This window comes from Solanum verrucosum, unplaced genomic scaffold, assembly GCF_900185275.1.
Source record: "Solanum verrucosum unplaced genomic scaffold, falcon-dt-bn FXZP01000238.1, whole genome shotgun sequence".
Taxonomy (NCBI): domain Eukaryota; kingdom Viridiplantae; phylum Streptophyta; class Magnoliopsida; order Solanales; family Solanaceae; genus Solanum; species Solanum verrucosum.
In genome coordinates this window covers 3,752,440-3,775,106 of record NW_026020630.1, presented here as the reverse complement: position 1 = coordinate 3,775,106, position 22,667 = coordinate 3,752,440, and the positions used below count along the sequence as shown (strand labels likewise).

Here is a 22,667-nt window from a genome sequence, read left to right as displayed (position 1 = left end):
TTAACACTTGTGTGAACCTCTTTGTATTCCGAGTGAATTGTGTGAGGTCGTTCTTCTCTCGATTTTGTACTTTCTTTTATATAGTGATTTTTTCATCTCCTCTTGTGAATGTAGATCAGTTGACCGAACCATGACAAATGTTTGTGTCTTTTGGTATATTTCTCGTTTGTCTTATTACTCATCATCTTTTGAGGTTTGTTTTGCTAGCTTCTGCATGACACCTAATTATTTCAGCCCCAACAAGTGATATCAGAGTCAAGTTCAATGGTTTAATGATCCAATGGTTGAACCAGGTCAAAAATAAGTGTTCATCTTGACGAGTTTAGTTCTAACCGTAACATATTTGATAGTAATGAAGAATTTTGTTGGAGAAATATTTTCAAAGATATTTTTGCAGAGGAGATGCAAGTTATTGAAGATTATGTGAAGAATGTGGAGCAAATTTATTTTGTCATAAATTTAGGCCAATGGAGATATTTGTTTAGTATTTGTCATGAGTTTCTTACCATAATTGAGTATTTTTCTTTTAGAAAAAGGAAAACACAGTTTCCATATTTGGCTAGTTCTTTTTGTTGTAGGAAAATGTTTATAACTCTAAAATTATATGTGTATTCCTTCTAGCCTAATAACATTCACAATGTAGTCCTAGGGGGCTTAGAGAGTTTAGTGTATTGCGTGTAGCTAGGGGGAGAATGTGTGAGACACAAGTGTTAAAGTAACACTTGTGTAAACCTCTTTGTTTTTACATTGAATTGTGTGAGGTTATTCCTCTCTATATTTTGTACTTTCTTTTATATAGTGCTCATATCCTCTTTTGGATGTAGGTCGATTGTTCAAACTACGTTAAATATTTGTGTCTTTTGGTATATTTTTCGTTTGTATTATTACTCATGGTCATTCAACGATTGCTTTGCTAGCTTTTGCATGATACCTAACTATTTCAGTCCCAACAAAACCAAACGTGAAAGTTGTTTTCCAGCAGGCAACTTTTCTAGTAGCTCTACTCTCGACTTGGATAATATATCCAAAAAGCTACGCTTTCGGCCATTCCACACGCTGCCTATGTAGAGACATGTTTATCTAAAATGGATTCTCTTTTTTGTAGTAGGTATCAAACATGTTATGCCCATTGACTAAGAAGCTAGGGGTGGACACAACAACTACATGGACCTCTTTCTTTCATCAGCCATCACTATTAGTCGTCTTTGTTATAACAATGACCACCACCATTACCGTCATCAAACATCTCTGTCATCACAATTACCATTATTATCAACCATTACTATATATCAAGCATTTGCTATATTTATGTTTTTTATCGACATAAACAATGGGTTAACATGATATAATTAGTAGTTTTATATATTTTTCTCATAATAAAGGAAACAATCACTTATACATTCTTTGAGATCATTTAGTTTAAAATCAGGATATTCCATTGTGGAACCATAACTAGGGTTATAGCTTAGGATCAATTCACCTTCTTAATTAATGGGATAATTTACTTGGCTAAATTTGAGTGAAAAGAAGAAGAAATTGATTAATTTAATTCGTTTACGTTCCAATGGGGTGTGCAATACCCATAAATTTGTCATGTCGTTATTAGGTGTTTATGACATGCATATATTCCAAGCAAAAGTATCTATCTGATCACTAGATGAATTTAAGTATTCAATTTACAAATTCTGCCAAATTTGAGGGACTATCTAGGTATTATTTAGATAAAATTATTTGTATAGTCCACTCTAAACATACTTATAATTAAGCAAGTAACATATACTATATAAAGAAGCTTCTAGAGATGATTAAAGTGAACTCTATATTAATTAGAGTTGCAATAACAAATACATCAAAACATTAAATTGTTTCACCAATAAAATCATTTTTTTTATGTCCAAAACTAATCCAATGGAAGCTCTAAATACAAAGGTGACATTTCTAGAATTTTTAAACCTTTTTGTTTCTTTGATATAATAACTAAATGCCGTGTGACATTCATATATATATATATATATAGATATCGAAATGATATGGTCTTTGTTATCCCATTTATGATTTTAGCATCGTCCATTTTTAAATTTCATTTATCTTGTAAATCTTGAACTTCTCTTTTTCCTTGTTATCATAGCACTTTTTAATTTTTACAAATTTATCTATCCTCGAAGAAAAATAATTCTACATTAGTGATGGATGCACAAGAAATTAGGATGACGGGAGGGAAGAGAAAGAGCACGAAAAGACATGATAAGAGATGATCTGTCTATCATTATTACTTGAGATAATATTTTTTGTATTTTATTGGATGTAGTAAAAAAAAAGAAGGAGACCTAATTTTCATGAAAAAAACATTTCCCTTTCTATTTTTTGTTTTTGTTTTTTGTTGTACGTAGACAAAAAAATTGGCAACTCCTTTCTTATACTTTGTTAGATCATCTAATTACATATCCATGAAATAAAATTACCTCAAAACAATTTATCCTATTATCTTTTGCTTTAATATTTATTTGTTTTTGACAAGTCATAAATAAATTGGAATAGTTTTTAGAAATATATTCTTTAGGATCTTCTCTAGTTTTTAGTAATCCAATTACAAATTTTTTTTACTATATATAGATTTTTATGTAACCAATCTAGTTAAGATTGCACACATCATTTATAATATAAGTTGATTAATATGTGTTATTTGAAAAATTAAAGTGCAGAAATATAACATGAAAATTCACAGTTGAATTTGAATAACAAACAAACATGTCCAAATGATACCTTTGTGTACAATATTTTTTTCATAATTTTCGTTCACTGATTTCAAAGTGCGTGGGTATATGTAGTTACGGAAGTTATGGCTCCTGCAGCAATGTCAATGCTTTCCAAAGAAAAGAAAAAAATTGATGCAATGATAATCAATGTCATTTCACTGGATTCACATTGCTTTGAGCTCTTGGCACAAGTTGTAGACTTGAACATCATCGTAGTCAGTAAGTATTTATAATTCTATCCTCCACTTATTGTTATAGTGTAATGACCCTAAAGCTCATTTTTGGAAATTTTCATAAAATGACCGTTTTACCCCTCCCGATAGTTGCTCCGAGTCCTAATTGTTGTATTTTCGAAGTTGGTTTGAAGGAAAAATTGATGAAAAGTTGAGTTTTTAAGAGTTAAAGTGTGGTTAAAAGTGCGATTTCGAGTCATTTGGAGTTTCGAGACTCGAATCGGATTTCCGTCGATTCCAGCAGTTTTAGAATGTCGAAACGGGTCTATGAGAATTTACGGAGTCGAATTTGGAGTTAAAACGAAGATTTGAGGTCCTAAGTTGCAAAAATTGTGAAATTTTGATCAAGAGTTGACTTTGGTCAACAAACGAGGTTCCGGTGCTCGAAATGGAATTCCGAGGGCACCGTTGGATTCAGGGGGTGATTCTAAGTCTAGAATGAGTCTTGGTTGAATTTTTAGAGGCCCCGAGTGCGTTTCGAGTTTTTGAGCCTAAAGTTAGTTTCTTGACGCCTTATCGGATACCGGGTCAAGGAGACCTCGAATTCAAATTCCGACGATTTCATTGAGTCCGAAATGTCATTTTCAAGCTAGTAGCATATTTGGTTTGTGTTCGGGAAGTGCCAAATGAGTTTTGGGTGAACTTTTAAGCTTCTTGGATGCTTTGACACTATTTCAGCAAATTGTGGCAATTAAAGGGTTCATTATTAGTTTTAAAGGTCGAAAAATTATTCCGAAGGTTCTGAAATTTTGAGCATGAATTATAGGACTTATCTGCAAATTTTGGTGCATTTTTGCTAACCCGAGATTAGACTTTTATCGCAAATAAGAAATAATTGTTTACCGAGTAGAAATGATATTTGACTGGGCAAACGAGCATGAAATTGAGCTCTGATTGAACGAGCAGGTCTGTATCATTATTTAAGACATTTACAAAAAAGAACCGGGTCATTTCACTATCGTATGAGGAAATTACGGCCTTTTTAGTGAAAGATTAACTGCTGTTTTTCTGATGCATAACAGCCATGTACTGTTATAAAAATCTCAGACTGTGTTCATTTGGTATTTTGAGCATATCGGGAGTTCTAGAGATCGGAATGGAGTGATTCTTATGGGTTTTCTTCTTGAATTAATATGAGGGTTAGTATTCAATCTTCAATTCGATATTTTCTCATAATTTCTTTATCTGGGTTTTTTTCCCTATCCGTAAATCTCTTGGGAAAAATTGGGGTTTTATCGATTTGGACTCCCTTTTTAATGAAAAAGGTATATTTACGATCCTTATGTTATGGGTAAACTGATTTTAACATAAAATTATTGATTCATCGATTATTTTCATCATATTAACCGCGTACAATTTGGACTTTCCCGGTAAAGTTAAAGTTTGATAAATTGAGAATTTCAAGGTCGATCTTAACTCCGTTTTTGATGAAATTTCATATTTGAACTTATCTAAGCATGGGTAAGATGTTTTTCAAGAGATATTTCATTTTCGAGTCGGGGTTTCGGATCCGAATATTTTAGGCTTCTTCAAGAACGTGGATTTTCCTTCAAATTGAGTTTGTGAATTGATTTCAACTCCGTTTTCAAATTGGTTTTCACCATTAGCTTCCAAATACTTTAAGGATCATTTTACATAAAAAAATTTCTAGATTTGGGTATCGTTTTCCGATATGAGACTTTTGGACCGTTTTGCCCTTTTTCCCTAAATTTCTTGATTTTGGTGTCATTGGACTCGAATTGTGATTGTGAATAATTGTTTGAATAGATTATCGTGATCCGGATTATACTCGGAAAGGAAAGGCTCAAGTTAAGTAACTTTTGGAGTTCGTTTTAAGGCAAGTGGCTTCCAAACTTTGTAAAACTCTTAGACTACGCATGACTACTTTCCTAATTTTGTTGGGGAGTAATGGGGATTGAGGATGGGTTTTATTTGCTGATTGAAATTGTTGTAAATGAAAGATGGGGAATAAAACGAGCTAAATGTGTTATATGTGACTTGAATTTGTTGAATAAGTCATGTGATAACTGATATTGAGGGGATAGAAGAGCATGAGCAGGCTATGATTGATACGGACATTGATGTTGAGGTAGATGATGTGTAATACTATGATGTGGTCGTGATATGGTTGTGATTGAGACATGTGATGTGTAATACTATGATGTGGTCGTGATATGGTTGTGATTGAGACAGGTGATGTGTAATACTATAATGTGGTCGTGATATGGTTGTGACTGAGACAGGTGATGTGTAATACTATGATGTGGTCGTGATATGGTTGTGATTGAGACAGATGATGTGTAATACTATGATGTGATCGTGATATGATTGTGATTGATGACATGTGCATATTCATTATTCATCCCATGTGTGAACTATCTGTTGCATGAGTTCTGAGACACTGATATGAGGATGGATGGATATGAGACACAGTTGAGACTAGCTCCGGCTAGCGATTTAGATGCCGATGGGATCTGGTTTCGCCGGTGATACATGGTTCATGTGTGGCCCCCATGGGTTCTGATTTGAGTATTCAGCGCGGACTGATTACGTCAACAGATGTGTATCGTAGGACAGACATGCATCACGACTACATGACATCATTATTGCATTTTGCATCGCATTTGCCTTATCTTTGTCTGTGATGTTGGGATTGTATCGGTTTACCCTTCTTATGTGGAATTTGATCTACTTGCTCTTATTTGTTGATCTGAGGTTGATGAGGATATACTGTTGGTTCTGGCTGTTGAATATGATATGTTTAGTATAGATTGGTTGGTTTGCTGCTAGATTGAAGTTTCGGTGGTTCGGTTGGGATTGAAAGGAGTTGTTTGTAGCTGCTAGTTTTGCTTAGTTTAGAGTTACTTGCGAGTACCTGTGGTTTTCGGTACTCACCCTTGCTTCTACACAATTGTGTAGGTTGACAGCTCTCTCAGATTCAGCTTAGTATTTTCTTTAGCAGATTGAGCTTCTGGACATACTCGAGAGGTAGCGGTTCATTCCAGACGTGCCCTTGAGTTATCTTTACTTTCAGTTTTGTTCTATTCGAGAACTATACTCTGAGACTTGTATATTTTTATTCGAATTCTGTATTTAGAGGTTTGTACATGTGACAACCAAATTCTGGGTAGTGTTGAGTCTTAATTAAAGGCTTCCGCTTATTTATTATCTTTTATTCTCGTATTTCTACTTCTCTATCGTTGTGGTTGGGTTAGGCTGACGTGTCCGGTGGAAAATGGACACGTGCCATCACATCCGGATTTGGGTTGTGACATATAGACGGTAAAGTAGGTTATTTTAATTAATACACTATAAAAAAATAATTAGCTATAAAATACATCTTAATCTATTGTTAAATAGTATGTAGCTAAATAATTTTTTTATAATCCACATGTTAAATAAGATTAGCGATTACTTTTATTATTAAGCGACTTAAATCATCCATTGCTATTTTTTAAAATTTTAATATAGTGGTTATTTTGTAAAATTATTGTTACACTGAGCAAAATTCAGATGGTATCCATGAAATTAAATAGTCACATATTGTTTCGATGAATATGACATGTATCTCTTTTTTACGTTTTATTGTTGTAGATGAAAGCTATCCGTTGTTAGTTCTTTTTTGTTATAGTTATATGATAAACATTTGTTTTGTAACAATATTTTTGTCATAATAAATAAAATTTAGTAAATATATGTGAAATTAACTATTTGCATAATGTATAATAATATTATTCAATTTTAATTGTTAGCTTCTTGATATAATTATGCAGTTGTTGTCTATGATGAACACGATGAATTCTTAGTGAAGAAAACTTTGGACAACGGAGCTTACATTTGCTCGAAGAAGCCACTTGTCGAGCAAACTGTGACATTCTTGTGGCAAACACAAAGAGATCATATCAGTGTTGGAGATGAAGAATGAGATCGAGAGAAGAATATGCTTATTAATACTGAGGAACAAAGCAATAATAACAATGTTGTATCAAATGGAAAACATAAGTTGAGGAGGAAGAGAGGCCGAAAAAGCACAAAAGAGATTAATGAAGGAAATAAGACTATTATGCGTAAGATCTGCTTAAAATGGACTGATGATCTTCGTGTCAAATTCACAGAAGTTGTGGAACAACTTGGTGACGGAAGTAAGTTGACTCACTAGTATATATATATATAAAGTAAGAATTTACACTTATAGCTAACGTCAATCTGTTTGGAATTAAGGAGTAGTAATTATTGTATTTATATATATCTCAGTTTGATAAAGGAATACTGAAATATTGATTAAATTAATTTTACATTCTAATAAAACATGTAGGATGTTTTCCGTCAGCCATCCGTGAAGTGATGAATATGCCAGGTCTTACCATTAAGCAAATTTCAAGTCGTCTTCAGGTACATTATCCTTACAAAAATTTAAGTTGTAAATTATGTATGATTTTAATTTTAATTTTTATCAAAATCATTTATCAGATAAAATAATGATTTTACATCACTTCCACCAATAAATGTTTGGAAATTATTCTCGTCTTTATTCTAATTTTTTTAATCAAAACTTCTATTGCATGCTTAGATATTGAAGTTATTTCTTGCTAATTTTTATTTTATTGTAATAACTATTCAATGAAATAATATTATTGTCAATCTTTAATTCAAAAGTTTTTAATCGTTCATCCATTACAAACAAAAACGTTTTTTTTTATTAGAAATGACTTTGTGTCATGCGTTTCATGTCACACCTTAAAAACGATGAGTTGAGATGATAATTATATATATCCATGGTCCAACTCTCCTTTGATTTTTTTTCTTCTTTCAAAAATGTCGTAGCAAAGATGAGAAACTTCAAGAAGAGAGAGAATATATTTGTCACGAATCCTCAAGTGGTTCTCAACAAAGAAGTAGCTATGACACATCATTAGAAAGAACAAAAAGAAGGAACTGTGAAAAATATGGGGAAATGCCTCGTCTTCAAACAAATGTTCCAAATCAAACCCAAAGAGTCCCAGATTTTCCACCAGTTTATACCAATAACATTTTTGGTAGTTCAACTCAGCAGCAGCCCCATCACCCACAACTTCAGGTTCAACCCAATTATCTCAACACATTTTTGTCAGCCCAAAATGATGTTGGTAGTGGACAACAACAACACGGCCTGTTATTTGGAACAATGGGTCTAGTAAGTACATTTATTGGGAGCACTAATTATAGGTCTTTGTTGGAGTTTAATAGTGGAAATCATCATGATTACGGTTTTTATCATCATACTCAAAATGGTTATAGCTTAGATCTCAATGCTGCCCATGTAACAACATATGCAGGTAGCGCAATGATAACTAATACAGATGTTGGAAATGTGACACTTAATGGATTGGGAGCAACAAATGCTAATTTTCAGCAAGATATTGGTGAACAAAACATGTTTGATCCAAGCAACATCGTCGCGGCATCAGATGCAAATGCTATTGAAGGAAGTGATCCAAATGAGTGGCAATATTGGGATGCATTTGTCAATTACAATCCTAAGGATGATATCAGCTTCCAAAATTCTACATCTCCAAGTGCTACCCTACCTAATGAACATGGCAGTAAGTTTTTGCTTCTATCTCACTTCCCTTACTAGTTCGATAGAGTTGACTTCTGAGACGGTCACTTAATTATCTCATAAAGTCACTTTCTACATATGCAGTTGGTAGAGACACCGAGGGTCCAGATTTCAACAATAGCAAATTTCCTGATGAATAATCAACATGGTCGATAATCCAGTTCTATCGATCAGTTATAAAGTTGTTTTCTCAAGTTGAAATTGCTATCTTTAGTTTTAATTTTGTAGAGACTATTTTGTTTCGTATGACTTAGATTGCTTGAAAGTGAAACGAATGTTTTAAGAGAATGTATTTGAAATACTCATTTGAAATTGAACTTGACAATGTTTTAGCTCTCATAATTTCTGCCTTGCTGCAATCTTGTCTAACTTAGCTTTCCGCTTATCTTCTTTGTCTTCCGCTTCTCCATTAATAGAGGTGTTACAAGGTGTGTAAGATTAATCCTTGTGAGTATCGCAGTCTGTATTCACTAGTTGTTTGAAGTTATTGGAGTTTTGAGAAAACTACAGGTCATGGTTTTTTCCTCCCTTAAGCAAAGAGGTTTCCATGTTAACAGATGTGTTCTTACTTTAAGCATTTACATTACTTCTTGTTATCAGTATAGTCAAGTGGTTAGAACAATAGAAGACATGTCACTAAACAACAACATAGGAAAAAACAGACTCTGCTAAGTGATCGATCCGCGTGTGATAGTTGATGAGTTGAACTTGGATATGTATACAAATTAGTAGTTGATGAGTTCCCAAACATTCGTGCATAAACAATTTCCCCTATTGACATGCCACCGGGGCTTAGCATAGGTTCGGTCATATAAGGTTGATATATTGGAGACTGTAGTGAATGATTTCGATGGTGAAGTTGTTGTGATGGAATTGAATCAGTAGTTCCTATTAGTCCGTGACTCCTACATCTCGGACTAGGAGGTCTTTGTGGTATGACTATACCAAAATTCAAGGCCTTATTTTCAGATGTTTTTGTAGCTTGACTGCGAGCATAGAGTGGAATCAATGTTTTTTGTGAGACTTCAGCTTTGCAAACAGGGCAATTTGGCTGTTGGTTATCGATGTTCTCTGATGAAATGGTCTTAAAATGTATCCATTTGTAGATGCAAGGCCAACAATAGAGGTGACCACATAATGTAACAACAGGATCATGTACAACATCCAGGCAAATGTTGCACTCGAAACCTCCTGGTGAATTTTCTTCAAGTTTATCAAGATCAATTGTCTTACATTTTTTGAAGGAAATATTGCGTTGATCAAAGGTAGTTTCTGCTATTTGGTCTTGGAAAAGCTGTTCTAAGGCCATATTTTACCTCCTGATTTGATTCTCTGTTTGCTAATATGCCTGTTAAACATATGACAAGACGAACAAGGTCAGATTGATTTCAGGATAAGACAGATGAATCGCTGCATAAATAATAGAGTTTTCCTATGTGTGTACCCACTCAACAACCATCCAACGAAAACCATAAGCTTCTGATGAGTCGGAGATTTTAGACTCATTTGAGGTTAATAGTTCACCAAATAGTATCCTCGATGCAATTTTATGTTCATTTATAATAGATAAATTGTTAAATTGCACCTATGAAGGCTTAAGGACAATAGAGAGCGAAAAGAAGCCAAAAAAAACTTGGAAAAGTACAGGAAATGGTGAAGGAGTCAAAAAATGATTTATCAAAATAGGATGTTGTTAACAAGTTTTAGTTAAAACAAAGAAAACAACATGTAAGGTTAGCTAGCTAGGTAGCTATAAATTAAAAAAAGTAGTTCAACTCATCTATTTCTAGCTCTATTGCTCAGACTCTCTGTCAACAGGTACGTATCAGATCCTCCAAAAGTAATGCATTTTTTGGAGAAACAAACACAAAACAACATAGATCTTTATATAACACAAAGATTTGATTATTTTTTTCCAAGAAAATTGAAGGTTGCTTTCAAGTATGTTCAAACAGAGTAAACAGAAAAGAAACAGATATAAAGATTTAAAATATCAAGAAAATAAATACCCAAATAATAATTTGTAAAAGAGGTGAAATTGGAAGCTTGAAAGATGAAATAAAATGTTTGAGGTGAGCTCTATATATAGTGGTTTTTGAAGACACGCCTATACATACAAGTTTTCTATATGTATAGGAAATTTATCGTGTACAAATTAAAATATAATACTAATAAAGTTATTACAAGTAAAGGGAAAGCAATGAACTCTTTCGTATTGTTCTTGTGGTTATTTGTTCTTTGATTTATGTTATCATTGGTCCATATTTTATATTTATCTCTTAAAATATCTTAATATATGTAAATTATTAATTTAACTAGAATTCAAAAATAACTTTTAAGAAATTAAAATCATAAATTTATAAACTTCAATTTTTTTCTATAAAATTGGATATTGTTGAATATTGAGCATCTCTAGAACTTATTCTCAAAAATTTATTCAAAGTTTATGATATGACGTGGTAGTAGTTGAAAACACTCAATTTTCCAAGATTTTGTGTGGAAAAAAAAAATGTTTTCTTTTGTGGAATATATATAAGGAAAAAAGATGAAATATATTTTGGATTCGTGTTTCATCATCATTTATGGGTTAATACTTTATGTGTGAATGCTAATTATTTTACTTCTTCCGTTTAAATTTGTTTACCTTAATTTGATTTGATACAAAAGGAAATTATGCCTGTTTAATCAACCAAAAAAGTCCAATAGCATCTTGTAGCCCCTACATCAACAACAACCAACCATCTTGTAAGATCTGTGTACATTCTACTCTCTTTGTACCTCTCTTGTGGTTATTAATTGATTGGGTCTAGTTTTTATCAGTAATTGTTAAAGAATGACAAAAGTCCCACATCGGTGGTTAATGATATGAGTGGACTCCTTATAAGGCTTGGGCAATCCTCCTCCCTTTGAGCTAGCTTTTGGGGTGTGAGTTAGGCCTAAGACCTAATTTAACATGGTATCAGAGCAGGGCCCGTCTCACCCGATGTTGGGGCCCCCAAAATCAAAAATTGCCCACGCACCAGATGCTAAGCAATGGGCGTGAGGTGGGGTGTTAAAGAATGACAAAAGTCTCATGTAACATCCGACAATTTGAAGTGGCTTTGTAGAAGCTTGAAATTGGAAAGTAGTCATTTTTTTTTTTGGAAAAATTTAGAATCTGGAAATTTGGTTAAGTATGGGAAGAAGTGAGTTTTTAGCCAACTTTGAGTAGTCGTAACTCCTACCTCAGGATGATTTAGGAGTAGTTCCAGTTATGGTTGCGAAGCTTGTAGAATGACCTTTTCAACGCCACTGAGTTTGCTCGATTCCGAGTTCGTATGAGGGAGTTACGCCCTTTAGAAGATGGGCAGTTGGAAGGGAAATCCGTCCGGAAATTTAAGGGCATTTTGGTCTTTTCCCAAATTCTTTCTCTTGAGGTTACATGGTGTGTTAGGCTGATTTTGGATCATTTCTTTTATCCCATTTTAAAGAGAAAGAGTTAGGGTTCTTGAGAAGAGAAGAAGAAGAGAAGAAGAGGAGAAAGAGGAGATCAACGAAATCATTGTGGATTTTCGTCGGGGGAGATCCCTATCAAGGTATGTGAGTTCTTCGTGTGGGTTGATCTTTTCCCTCACACACACCAAGTTTATTCTATGATTTGAGAAAAGATTGGGAATTGTTGTTGAAGTGTTGAAGTTGTTAGTTGTTGTTGATATTGTTGTTAAAGTTATTGTTCGTTGTGAGACATGATTGAGTTGTGCATTTAAGCTGAAACCTATTGTATGTTGAGGGAATTATGATTCTAAGAGTTATGAACCTTTTGAAGTTGATTTACCATCGATTCGCAGAAATTTCTGGGTTGACATCCCCATCTACGGGAGTGACCTACGGACCGTAGACCGATTGACGGTCCGTACTGGTCAACCGTCAATCGGAACAGAAGTTGGGTTTTTGGGGCATCGATCTACGGTCACGACCTACGGTCCGTGACCTGACCTACGGACCGTAGGTCAATACTTAGTCATTTTCCTTAAATGAATTCCGGGAAAGTTTCTGACGCGATCTACGGACCTGCAGGACGGACCGTAAGTCCATCTACGGTCCGTCGATGGCGTCCGTAAGTCCCACCTGTGTCACCAGAAATCTGAAGCCTCAGCCAAGTTTCCCCCATTCTTTCTCACTCTCTCATGCATATTCCAAAGTATTATACCTATGATTTATAGTTGTTTCCGACACTCCAAAGTACGTCCAAGCGTTCAAGAATCCCTCCATAACATGTGATCGAACATCTTGAATTCATAATTTCCGTTTTCAAAGAAAGATAGTTCCCTATTCAAGTGAAGTCAAGCTTAGAAACAAGCAAGTCCTTAAGGTTTTCCAAAAGAGCCTTCATTGAACGTTTTAACTTCATTTTAAGGCTCAAGTTCAAAGATAAGTATTGAGTTTCAAGTCATGTCATAAATACAGAGTTTAAAGTTGAGTTCTTTTCTCAAAGGTATTAGGGAACTATGTATTCCCAAGGAAGTTTTAAAGAAATGTTTTTACATCTAAATAAGGTTGGAAACTGAGATTTCCAAAAGAGCCTTCGGGCTAGTTTTTGAGTAATTATCTCATATCAGCAGGAAGAAATGTGTTTTAAAAACATAAGAGCCAGTACATTTTTGGGAGTAGTATCGAGCACCGAATTGGGGGAGAGTTCAAAGAACCCACAGCCCCCATAGAACCATGTTAGCCACCATGGGTAGAAAAGGATCATACCTTTTAGATGAATCCTTTTCAGATTAGACTATTGGATCCATTAGGCAGTTCAGGTCTTATACCTTTGGCCGGGTATAAGATGCTCTGGCAGCGTGAGGTCGATCGTTGTATATCACTATAGCTCTTATGTGATGGTTGTCGGTTAGAGAAACTCCCACAGCAGTTATTGTACTTTACACATAGAAATTATTGTATTTTTATATACATCAGTTCATTGCATTTCTATATACATTTCAGGCTTACTGTATCCTTGTATACACACAGAGTTTATAGCATGTTTTAAACAGTCTTTCTTTATATCACACTTGTTTTAAATTGCCTTATATTGAAAGAAGTCAGTCAGGTTGAGTTGAGTTGAGCCAGGTAAGCTGTTCAGTTTTCTTCCAGATTTCATTCTAGCCTTTGTTGCTTAGTTTTCCAGCTCGCATACTCGTACATTCCATGTACTGATGCCAGTTGGCCTGCATCGTTTGATGATGCAGATTCAGGTACCCCGGATCAGCATCCTGCACGTCGTTGATCCAGCTGAGCACTCCAGAGTCAGTGGTGAGCCTCCTTGCATTCCAGAGGACTCAATTATTTTGTGTTCTTAGTTAGTTTTGTTTTATTAGGATGTTGCGGGATCTGTCCCAACATCCATCTCAGTATTTTAGAGGCTTCATAGACAGATAGTCAGTCAGCTAGTTCTGAGTCTCTTATCTATGTATATATGTAAATATCCTATTTTGAGATTCGGGTTGCCTTATGGCCATATTTTATAAGTTAAGTTGTTTCGCAATATTGCATTGCTTTGGATTATTCTGTGAGCTAGGTTTCCGCTGAGTTAAGAAAGTCAGGCCAAGGGTTCGCTTGGGGCCAGAAATGGTCTCCGGGTGCCGGTTCCGCCCAGGGTGTAGGCTCGGGGCGTGACATCTCACATCGGTGGTTAATGATATGCGTGGACTCCTTATAAGGCTTGGGCAATCCTCCTCCCTTTGAGCTAGCTTTTGGGGTGTGAGTTAGGCCTAAGACCTAATTTAACAGTAATATACATTTGGCATAGAAAAAAAATTCAACAAACTTAAGAAGATTCAAGAAAAAGAGACGTGGACAAACTCATATATATGCAGATAGGCAGACAAAAAGAAAAAACAACACCAAAATATAGACGCCCTTCTAGAAATTACACTGTCCTTTGGTACTATATAGTGAAATTTTGTTTCGTTTGAAAATTTGAGGATGACTATTCTAGAGTGGTAATTTTTACAAAGTATTGCACTACATAAAAATAATTATTAGCGGTAATTAATTTTTAATTGTTGCTAAATATGTATTTTTAGCGGCAATTAGCACTCTTTGTATATGTCCTTAAAGCCTTTAGCGACATTGGTTCTAATGAGACTTAACTAATACCGGTAAAGACTTTAGCACTCTTTATTAATGTCAATATTTATTGCCGCTAAAAGTTATTTTTTTTGTAGTGTTGCTATCATGCTATATATAATGAATATCATTGTTGTTATAGGTAGAATATTGTTAAAGAGATTGAAGTAAAATATAACATAAAAAATTAATTCTAAAAAAGTTAGACCGTGATAATGAAATGTGGTTATAACGAGTAAGTTAATTATAATGATTTTTGACCGATATATGTTTGATAGTAGAAAATTACAGAGTATATACTTTATAGTAATAACTTTGGGGCTATAACTTTACGTGCATTATTTTCCTTGCTATGTACGTAGTTAGGAATCTTCAACATTAATCTCTGGTTTCTAGATTGACTATGACATTGATCATGTCAATCAATTAGATTGAGACTCGTGATCCAACTAATCTAGATTCTTGTGTACGATTCATGTTACACAAGAATTGTTATCTAGATTGACTACACATTTGGGTTAATGTAGACCACAATTCATAACCTGACTAATTCATATTTGTGTTACATAAGAATAATTAAAAAGAAAGTTTTTCTCATAGCTAGAGATCTCATTCATTTCTAAAACTCAAACATATACCTTTTGGGTAACGTTATAAGTATCACATCCATACCACCACACTCCTAAGCAGTATTCATGACTAGTGGCACAGAGCCAACTTATGCTAACGGGTGTTAATTGACATTCCTTCAAATAGTACATGACTAAGTATATCGAATTTCTAACCAAATTACGAGTTATGAAATTACATGGTAAATTCACTTTATATTTTCTATAACAATAATATCACTCCGTGTTTTACCCTATGTTGCTTCAACTTTTCAAAAATGTCATCGAGAGTGTGTTCGATCCTTCAAAAGAAATGCATTTTTGAAGGACTCACACAAGTACGACAACATTTTTAAAGAGTCCGAGCAACTTAGGTATTACCTATTATCTCACAAAACTACTAATGTGATGTAATGAAAGGAACCTTGGATGATATACATTCCCTTTAGCTTGAGTCCAGAGGCCACAAATTGGCGAGTTGGGCTGAATTTAGACAAATTAAAAGAGGTTGAAGTTATTTGAGCTAAAAAGCAGGTCAAAATCCATATATCAAATAAAAAAAGAATCTTTTGAAACTGTTTTGTTTCCCAACAAGTGTTGGGTTCTTGTATCGAGACTCCGATCCTAATGAATTCAGATTCACATCATGAAGGCCCATTAAAAGAGAAGTGCGGTTTTTCCATTCTTAGGACCCAAGAGTGTAAAATAAAATTCCTTCAATTTGCAACATGAGATTCAAGAATTTGTTGGAAGAAACCTTGAATGTTAACTTACCATAATTAATTACATAACATGGAAAAGAAGAAGAAAAATTAGACGCGGCCAGAAAATTACCATATTCTGAAAACTACTACTAAATATATTTTACCATAAAGTATCTATAATATTCATGCCTTGTAAATAAGTTTTGAAATCAACAAGTTAAAAACTATAAAACCTTGCCTCTTTGCCTTCAAAACTCTTGTCTAGTTCCAAATCCATGTCAAACATAGTTCGTCCTTGTGTAATATTCGCGATTGTTTTAGCCATTATTCTAGTAGTACTATTTTTGTTCATAAAGTTCATATGTGCGCGTTTTCAAGAAAGAGCAGTGACTCCGCCAGGAACAAACAGTGAGTGTTGTATCTGTTTAGGAGAATTCGAAAAACAAGACAATGGTGATGCTGATGATGATACGATAACTCTTCCTACTTGCTATCATAGGTTTCACGCGACTTGTATTATGTCATGGTTGTTACTAGCAAAGAAAAACACATGCCCCTTCTGTCGTACTTGTATTAGTACTACTTTCATCATATGCATATACTGGTACTTTCGACATTTAATCAAGCCATCGTCACAGCTTACAGTTACTTAAATTTTATTGTATCGTATCATTAAGTTACTTTATTATACTTCACTACTTAAGAGTTACTGTTTTCAATCATGTCCATAAATTCAAGAGTACAAGAACTAAGGCACTATCTAAACCTAATAAGGCTGCATAGGAATAAAGTTGAAATCTTTATTGAAGCACTTACCTCTATTTACTAATCTTGCATAATCGCGGTGAATCCAGAACCATCGAAAGAGAAGTTATACTGCATATTGAAGCTCAAGTAGTTGAACACCTTCACCCATCAACACGAAAGAGATGTGCATTAACAGATGTTATAGAATTCACCATCAAAGAAAAGCCAATCCTAAAACAACGCAAGCTTTAAATTTGCTTCGATATAACTCTTCTTGCAGGACGTTAATAGCCAACCAATCACAACCCATCTTGATAAGATATCTGATTTTACCAGATGGACGAACAGAACAACATATAAACCTAACAATGTCAGTCAAAACTATTTCTCTTTCAGGTACTCTAAGAAACTTCTTCGCGAACCAGACTTGGAGCCTCATTTGGCTACCGAACTTCACACGTGTAAGCAAAAACCTCAATTGGGTTTCCATTTCAGTAGCTATTCAGAGCAAAGTATACCAACTTGGAGTCTTAGTTTCGTAAACTATGCAAAATATCTTCAAATCCATCCACCCTAAACTGTTTCGGATTCAATAACAAGTCTCTCCAGATTGCTTTAAACTCAGGTACACATGAACCAAATCTTGCAAAAGCATGATTAAGTTCCTCCCTATCTTCAAACACAACGAAAATCTCTCCCTCAAAATTCAACCTCCATTCTTTTCAATGCGTATATCATAGGATTACTTGGTACTCTATAATGATCAGCTAATAAACGAAGAAACATGTATAAAGTTATAGTCAAAACCAATGGTTCTTCCTCTAATAAGCAATCCCAATATGCTCTCCAAACACAAGCATAAATTTCCCTCACAAAAATCCCCATTTAAACTTTCCCTTAAAAGCACGACGAGCAATTCATCAAATCCTATAGTCAATACATTCACCATCTCTTTAGTAACCCAAATCAGATAAATTTTCACTGAGTAAAGCAATTCTGCATACAATTCATCAACAACCTTAAACAAGCATACACGTAAAATAACTACAACCATCAGTGATAGATGTTTAATATGAACTTTTGTCAAATGGGGTTTGGTTAGAATCCCAGAAATTATAGCTCTATTCAAGTTCGAGTATTCTTCCTCTTGTGTGTATGCAGACCTTACCCCTACCTTGTGATGGTAGGGAGGCTGTTTACAATAGAAGTTCGGTTCAAGGAAACCTGCACATATATCATCATGGTTTACTAGTAATCCTTGTAGTAATTAATTCACTTGCTTTCTACTTAGTAGAGAATGTACAACCTCCCGTTTCGTGGTTTCTCATTTTTCAGAACTAATGAACTAGGTATGCTATTGAGTTATCCAAATGTGAACTGAAAGCAACAAGACATAGAGAGATAAATGATCCTTGGCAACACTGGAAAACAAGTAAAGGTCACTAGAAAGCAAAACAAGTTCGAAATGAAAACAATACTTCAATGATATTATTGCTTTTAGCAGGACAAAAACGAATTTCGGACAACAATTTAAAATTTCGAAAGATCTCAGCACCTATAGTACCAAAAGTAAACTAAAACTGTTAAGGAGCCAGAGTTTTCTGGAGTGGTTCATACAGATCAGGTACCTGATCCTTGTAGGGCAGCACGAAAGTTTCTATGAACTTTTTCTCTTTTAAGCTCACAACAGTATAAAGAGCCACCTTTCTCCTCTCAAGCTTCTTTTCGTCCAAAATTTTCAAGACTTGCATCCGAGGTACGACCCTTTTTTCCATACTATATATCAAAATTGAAGGATGAGAAGCTAAGTAAGCAGATTCAAAACCAAGCTCCTTCATAAAAAGACTCAATCCTTTCTGAATTTTAACCTCTGACAGAGCAATACAATAAGGTAACTTCCTAAACATCGTAAGTATATCATCATCCGACCATCCAAAACTCTTAAAAATCTCAAGCTTTTTTTCACACCTCGCCTTCTTTTGCGAGGCTAATGTATGAAATCCATAAGGAAACATAGACGAATCAGGCGAAAGTCGAAAATCCTTCTCTACCCTATGCAACAAATCCTTAACCCATTCAGGCTTCTGTGTAATATACCTCGGATTTCTAAGCACAAGTTTTTGTATTGAATCATCAGAAACACCATAATTTTTCAACAATAACAAATTATTTTCCATTACATTACGACCACCAAATGAAAGCAACCAAGATGTTCTTTTTATAGCTTTAACAACATTTTCATCACTACCCAATGTTCTTCTAAGACAATTAATTGTAGGTTTCAAATGAGTAACTAAACCCCTTTCAACAATGGTTGAATCTTTAGCAATTACATTCACAAGATCCGAACCCGATAACCCGATATCCATCAAGCATTGAAATTTGGGTTTTAGGGTTTTGGAAACATCGTAAAATAGAAACTTGGGTGATGTTGAAACCAGTTTTTTCATCTGGGTGTTGTCGAAACCAGTTTGTTTCAAGAAATTGAGTACTAAATCTGGATTTTTCTTTAAAGATTTCCATGAATTTACCTTGGTAGATGCTAATGACGCTTCTTCTTTGGAGAATCCGAGTGAATTAATGAGGTATTTCACGAAAAAATTGGTCCGGGCTGAGGTTGAGTAGAGATATTGAGAACTGAAACAGTGAAATCTTGATAGAGCTTCAGATTTGCCTCTGAATCTGACGAGCATTTCGTTTAGCTGTTTCTATCAACTTTGCAAAGAAGAGAAGAAAAATGTTTGGTTCACTGTGTAAGGGTCAACTATAGTCTAATTATTTTTATGGAAAAAAATTAAGTCTATTATTTGAAATAATTATACATTGGTCAAAATTGTGAGTTTTTTATTCGAACTATCACTAAATATATCTGAATGCTGGTGATTTTTTGATAAGAAAATGAACATTGATAGTTGAAATGTGTTTGGTAATAATTTAGATAAACATGAAATGAATGCGGTAAACCATCAATCTTTTCAGCTTTTCTACCGGCGATCTTTATCGGTGCATAAACGAGGCTTAGCCTTCGAAGTACCGCATAAGCAAGAAAGTCAATAGACCTTGAATAGCCTGTAAGAAAGACTTATGAAGAGGATTTTACTATAGTATCAAATCTATTTCTGCACCTTCTAATCGACCTGAATAACATATACGGATCCCCTCCATACGTTTGACAAACTCTATTTGAGCTCAAATTCTATAAATTCATTAGTGACAATCATCATTTTCGGAAGGCGACCACCGCCTTTTCGGAATTTATGTTTCACGAAATAGAAAATCGATATTATCTTAATTTTGAAAAGTGTATTAATTCATGTTTTTTTTCAAAATATGTGTAACCAAATTTGTTTGAGCACAAATTTCTTAGGTCCATTGGAGACAACCCCTTAAATGATACTACTCATTGTTTTCAAGAAATGTACAATGCTTTTGTGGAGCTTGTGTCACTAACAAAAATCAAGGATAATATTGTTATCAATTTTTCGTAAATATTAAAATATGTGTGATCGACTCTATTTGAACTCGAATGTTATCAATACATTGATGGCAACCTTTTAAACGCTAGTTGTATCCGAAAGAGGAACGTTGCTGTTTTTGGAGTTCTGTATGAATTGCGCGGTTGAAGCTACAAAATGGGTTTTGGTACAATATTTTGATTAGATGCAAGACATTGTATACATTAACCATGAACCTAAATGACACATAAAACTAACATATGTACCTTGTTATCCTATCACAGTGTATACAATAGTCATCAACTGTCCAAATTGACAAATCAAACAAGCATACATACCTACTTATCATATTACAAACGTAAAACTCAACAAACTACCTAGGAAGACGAAACAATCTCGAGACTGACTAGCTAAGCAGTAGCACCGCGCACCATCAGACAAGAAAATCTTCATCTCACAAGCTTGCTTGGTTACGTTTCTATCGTCCTCTGCCTGAAAAAGTAGTGGGAATCATACACACATATATATAGGAGAAGAAGTGATATATGTCTGCGTTAACATTATGCGCGTAAATTGTAAGTAACTAAATGGATGCATTGTCTTTTAAGACATGCCAAGCGCAACTCTCAAAAGTAGAATTGCAGATTACACAACAAAACTTGCTATGCATGAAAGTTGAATGAGAGAAATTACAGACCTGAGGGCGTAAGTCGCAAATAAAAGTCAGCAGTTTTGATAGATCATGTGCTTCACAGTCTCTCTACGCACCCGAGTACGGGTGACCATTGGGTTCTTATTATGAGGAAAACCATCCATGTTGTGATCTTTGCTAACCACAGTAACTGTTTTCCTACCAGCTGCATCCGCTTTTCCAGTCGCCCCTTTTAGCACATCAGCAGATCTCTTTTTGTCCACCTCTTCTTGTATAGGAACTGGTCCTAGAGTACAGGGAAAAAGAAAAAAGAATAGCCTTGAATTGAGATCGAAGAGCTGCAATTCTATTTAAGCGGACAAAATAATCCCACACAAACAAACACAAAACACAAAAATACAAATAGTGTGTGTGCTGCTCGCAGCAAGCATTGCATTTCATACCAATCATCTCAACTTGCAACTTATCAAAACATATACTTATAAACCTAATCAAATATATATCTATATTTTAAAATGACAGATACTTTTTATCTTTCAAGAATCTTGAATCCTATTTTTTTTTTCCGGTTACCTCATTAGGATTTTACTAAGGTAAAGCGTAGACACCCCCCCCCCCCCCGCTTGTACTCTTCTCTTTGAGATTCGCTTTAGTTATTAATAAAAACTAGCCTAGATAACCTACCTAGCAGATTCGGGGAAAAAAACATCATCTTGAATCCTCTGTATCTCCAATCTTAACAACATTGGTCTTTCGCCATTTTATTCTCAACTCTTCTCACCTCCTAGGCAAGACAAGCTACCTTTAGGTATGAGCCTCTTTTGCCTTCTACCCAGCTCCCCGAAAACAACATTCGACTCGCATATGTTAATCATATAACTCGTGTTCCTTCTAAGCCAAAATTCCATTTCAAGTACGACACAAGTCCATTATGCACTTGAAGTGAGCCTTAAGTTTGCCTGATCATCCATAGTATTGACCTCACAAGTAAGGACTTTCTTATTGTATCGATCTTTCATACTAGCTCGACACACGAACATGCCATTCATAAAAGTCTTACCTATAGAGTAAGTAGCTAAAGCAAGCAATTGTAGGTACGCTAAGTTTATATATTATCTTTATATACGATACGCAGATATCGGAAACATATTACTAGCTTATATGTTGTAGGACGGTTACTGAAAGTGGCCGGGAATGAGTACCTATCCCTTACGGATATCGAACCGTATCAAATCACACTCTTCCCCTTCCCCTTGTTAACACCCCCCAAATGCAATACAATAGATCATAGATATATAAATTAAAGCTTAAATTATACCTTTAGATACATGAACCAAATCCCAGGGTTGAGAAATAACCAAAGGAGCATACATATAGTTATCAGCCATCAAATAATCCCCAATTTTACTAAACAATTTCTCATCATTTCCTTCCAAGGGTTTACTAACTTCTTCAATTCCTGAAAATCGAAACAAAATCCATTAAATCAAATCAATTAATCAAACAAAGTTCAGGAACAGAATAACTTACCGGAGGAGAAACTGGAAGAACATAAAGGCGCGAACATGAAAGTATCAGATTTGAGATAATCGATAACTTTGTTGAAAAATTGCTTCTGTTTGGTACTACTGTGTTTCTTCATTGGTTTCTTCTTCAAGTGTACTGCTGAGAGAAACGTCGATTCCTTACCCATTTTTTGCAAAAATTGAAAGAGATTTGCCGGAATAAGGGTATACAAGGAGGAGTAATATCGCCGGTGGAAGTTGGGCGGTTATGAAGGTGAATACAACACTTGGCAAACAATAGAGAAGCCA

General features: G+C 34.6%; 3 protein-coding genes and 1 pseudogene across 3 annotated transcripts; all 4 read right to left on the bottom strand.

The window, feature by feature from the left end:
* Positions 1 to 9,201: 9,201 nt before the first annotated feature.
* On the bottom strand, positions 9,202 to 9,897 carry LOC125811793 (E3 ubiquitin-protein ligase RMA1H1-like). The gene has a single exon (XM_049491335.1). It carries the CDS (start codon positions 9,895 to 9,897, stop codon positions 9,202 to 9,204), a length of 696 nt encoding a protein of 231 aa, XP_049347292.1.
* A 7,038-nt stretch (positions 9,898 to 16,935) lies between these two features.
* On the bottom strand, positions 16,936 to 18,074 carry LOC125811919 (uncharacterized; annotated as a pseudogene).
* Positions 18,075 to 18,157: 83 nt separating this feature from the next.
* LOC125811836 (transcription termination factor MTERF5, chloroplastic-like) lies at positions 18,158 to 19,461 on the bottom strand. The gene has a single exon (XM_049491388.1). The coding sequence runs from the start codon at positions 19,437 to 19,439 to the stop codon at positions 18,330 to 18,332; it is 1,110 nt and encodes a 369-aa protein (XP_049347345.1). The 5' UTR covers positions 19,440 to 19,461; the 3' UTR covers positions 18,158 to 18,329.
* Positions 19,462 to 20,634: 1,173 nt separating this feature from the next.
* On the bottom strand, positions 20,635 to 22,667 carry LOC125811644 (uncharacterized). The gene is made up of 4 exons (XM_049491169.1): positions 22,384 to 22,667; positions 22,172 to 22,312; positions 20,899 to 21,139; positions 20,635 to 20,693 (listed from the first exon to the last, which is right to left on the bottom strand). The coding sequence occupies exons 1-3, from the start codon at positions 22,544 to 22,546 to the stop codon at positions 20,925 to 20,927; spliced, it is 519 nt and encodes a 172-aa protein (XP_049347126.1). The 5' UTR covers positions 22,547 to 22,667; the 3' UTR covers positions 20,635 to 20,693; positions 20,899 to 20,924.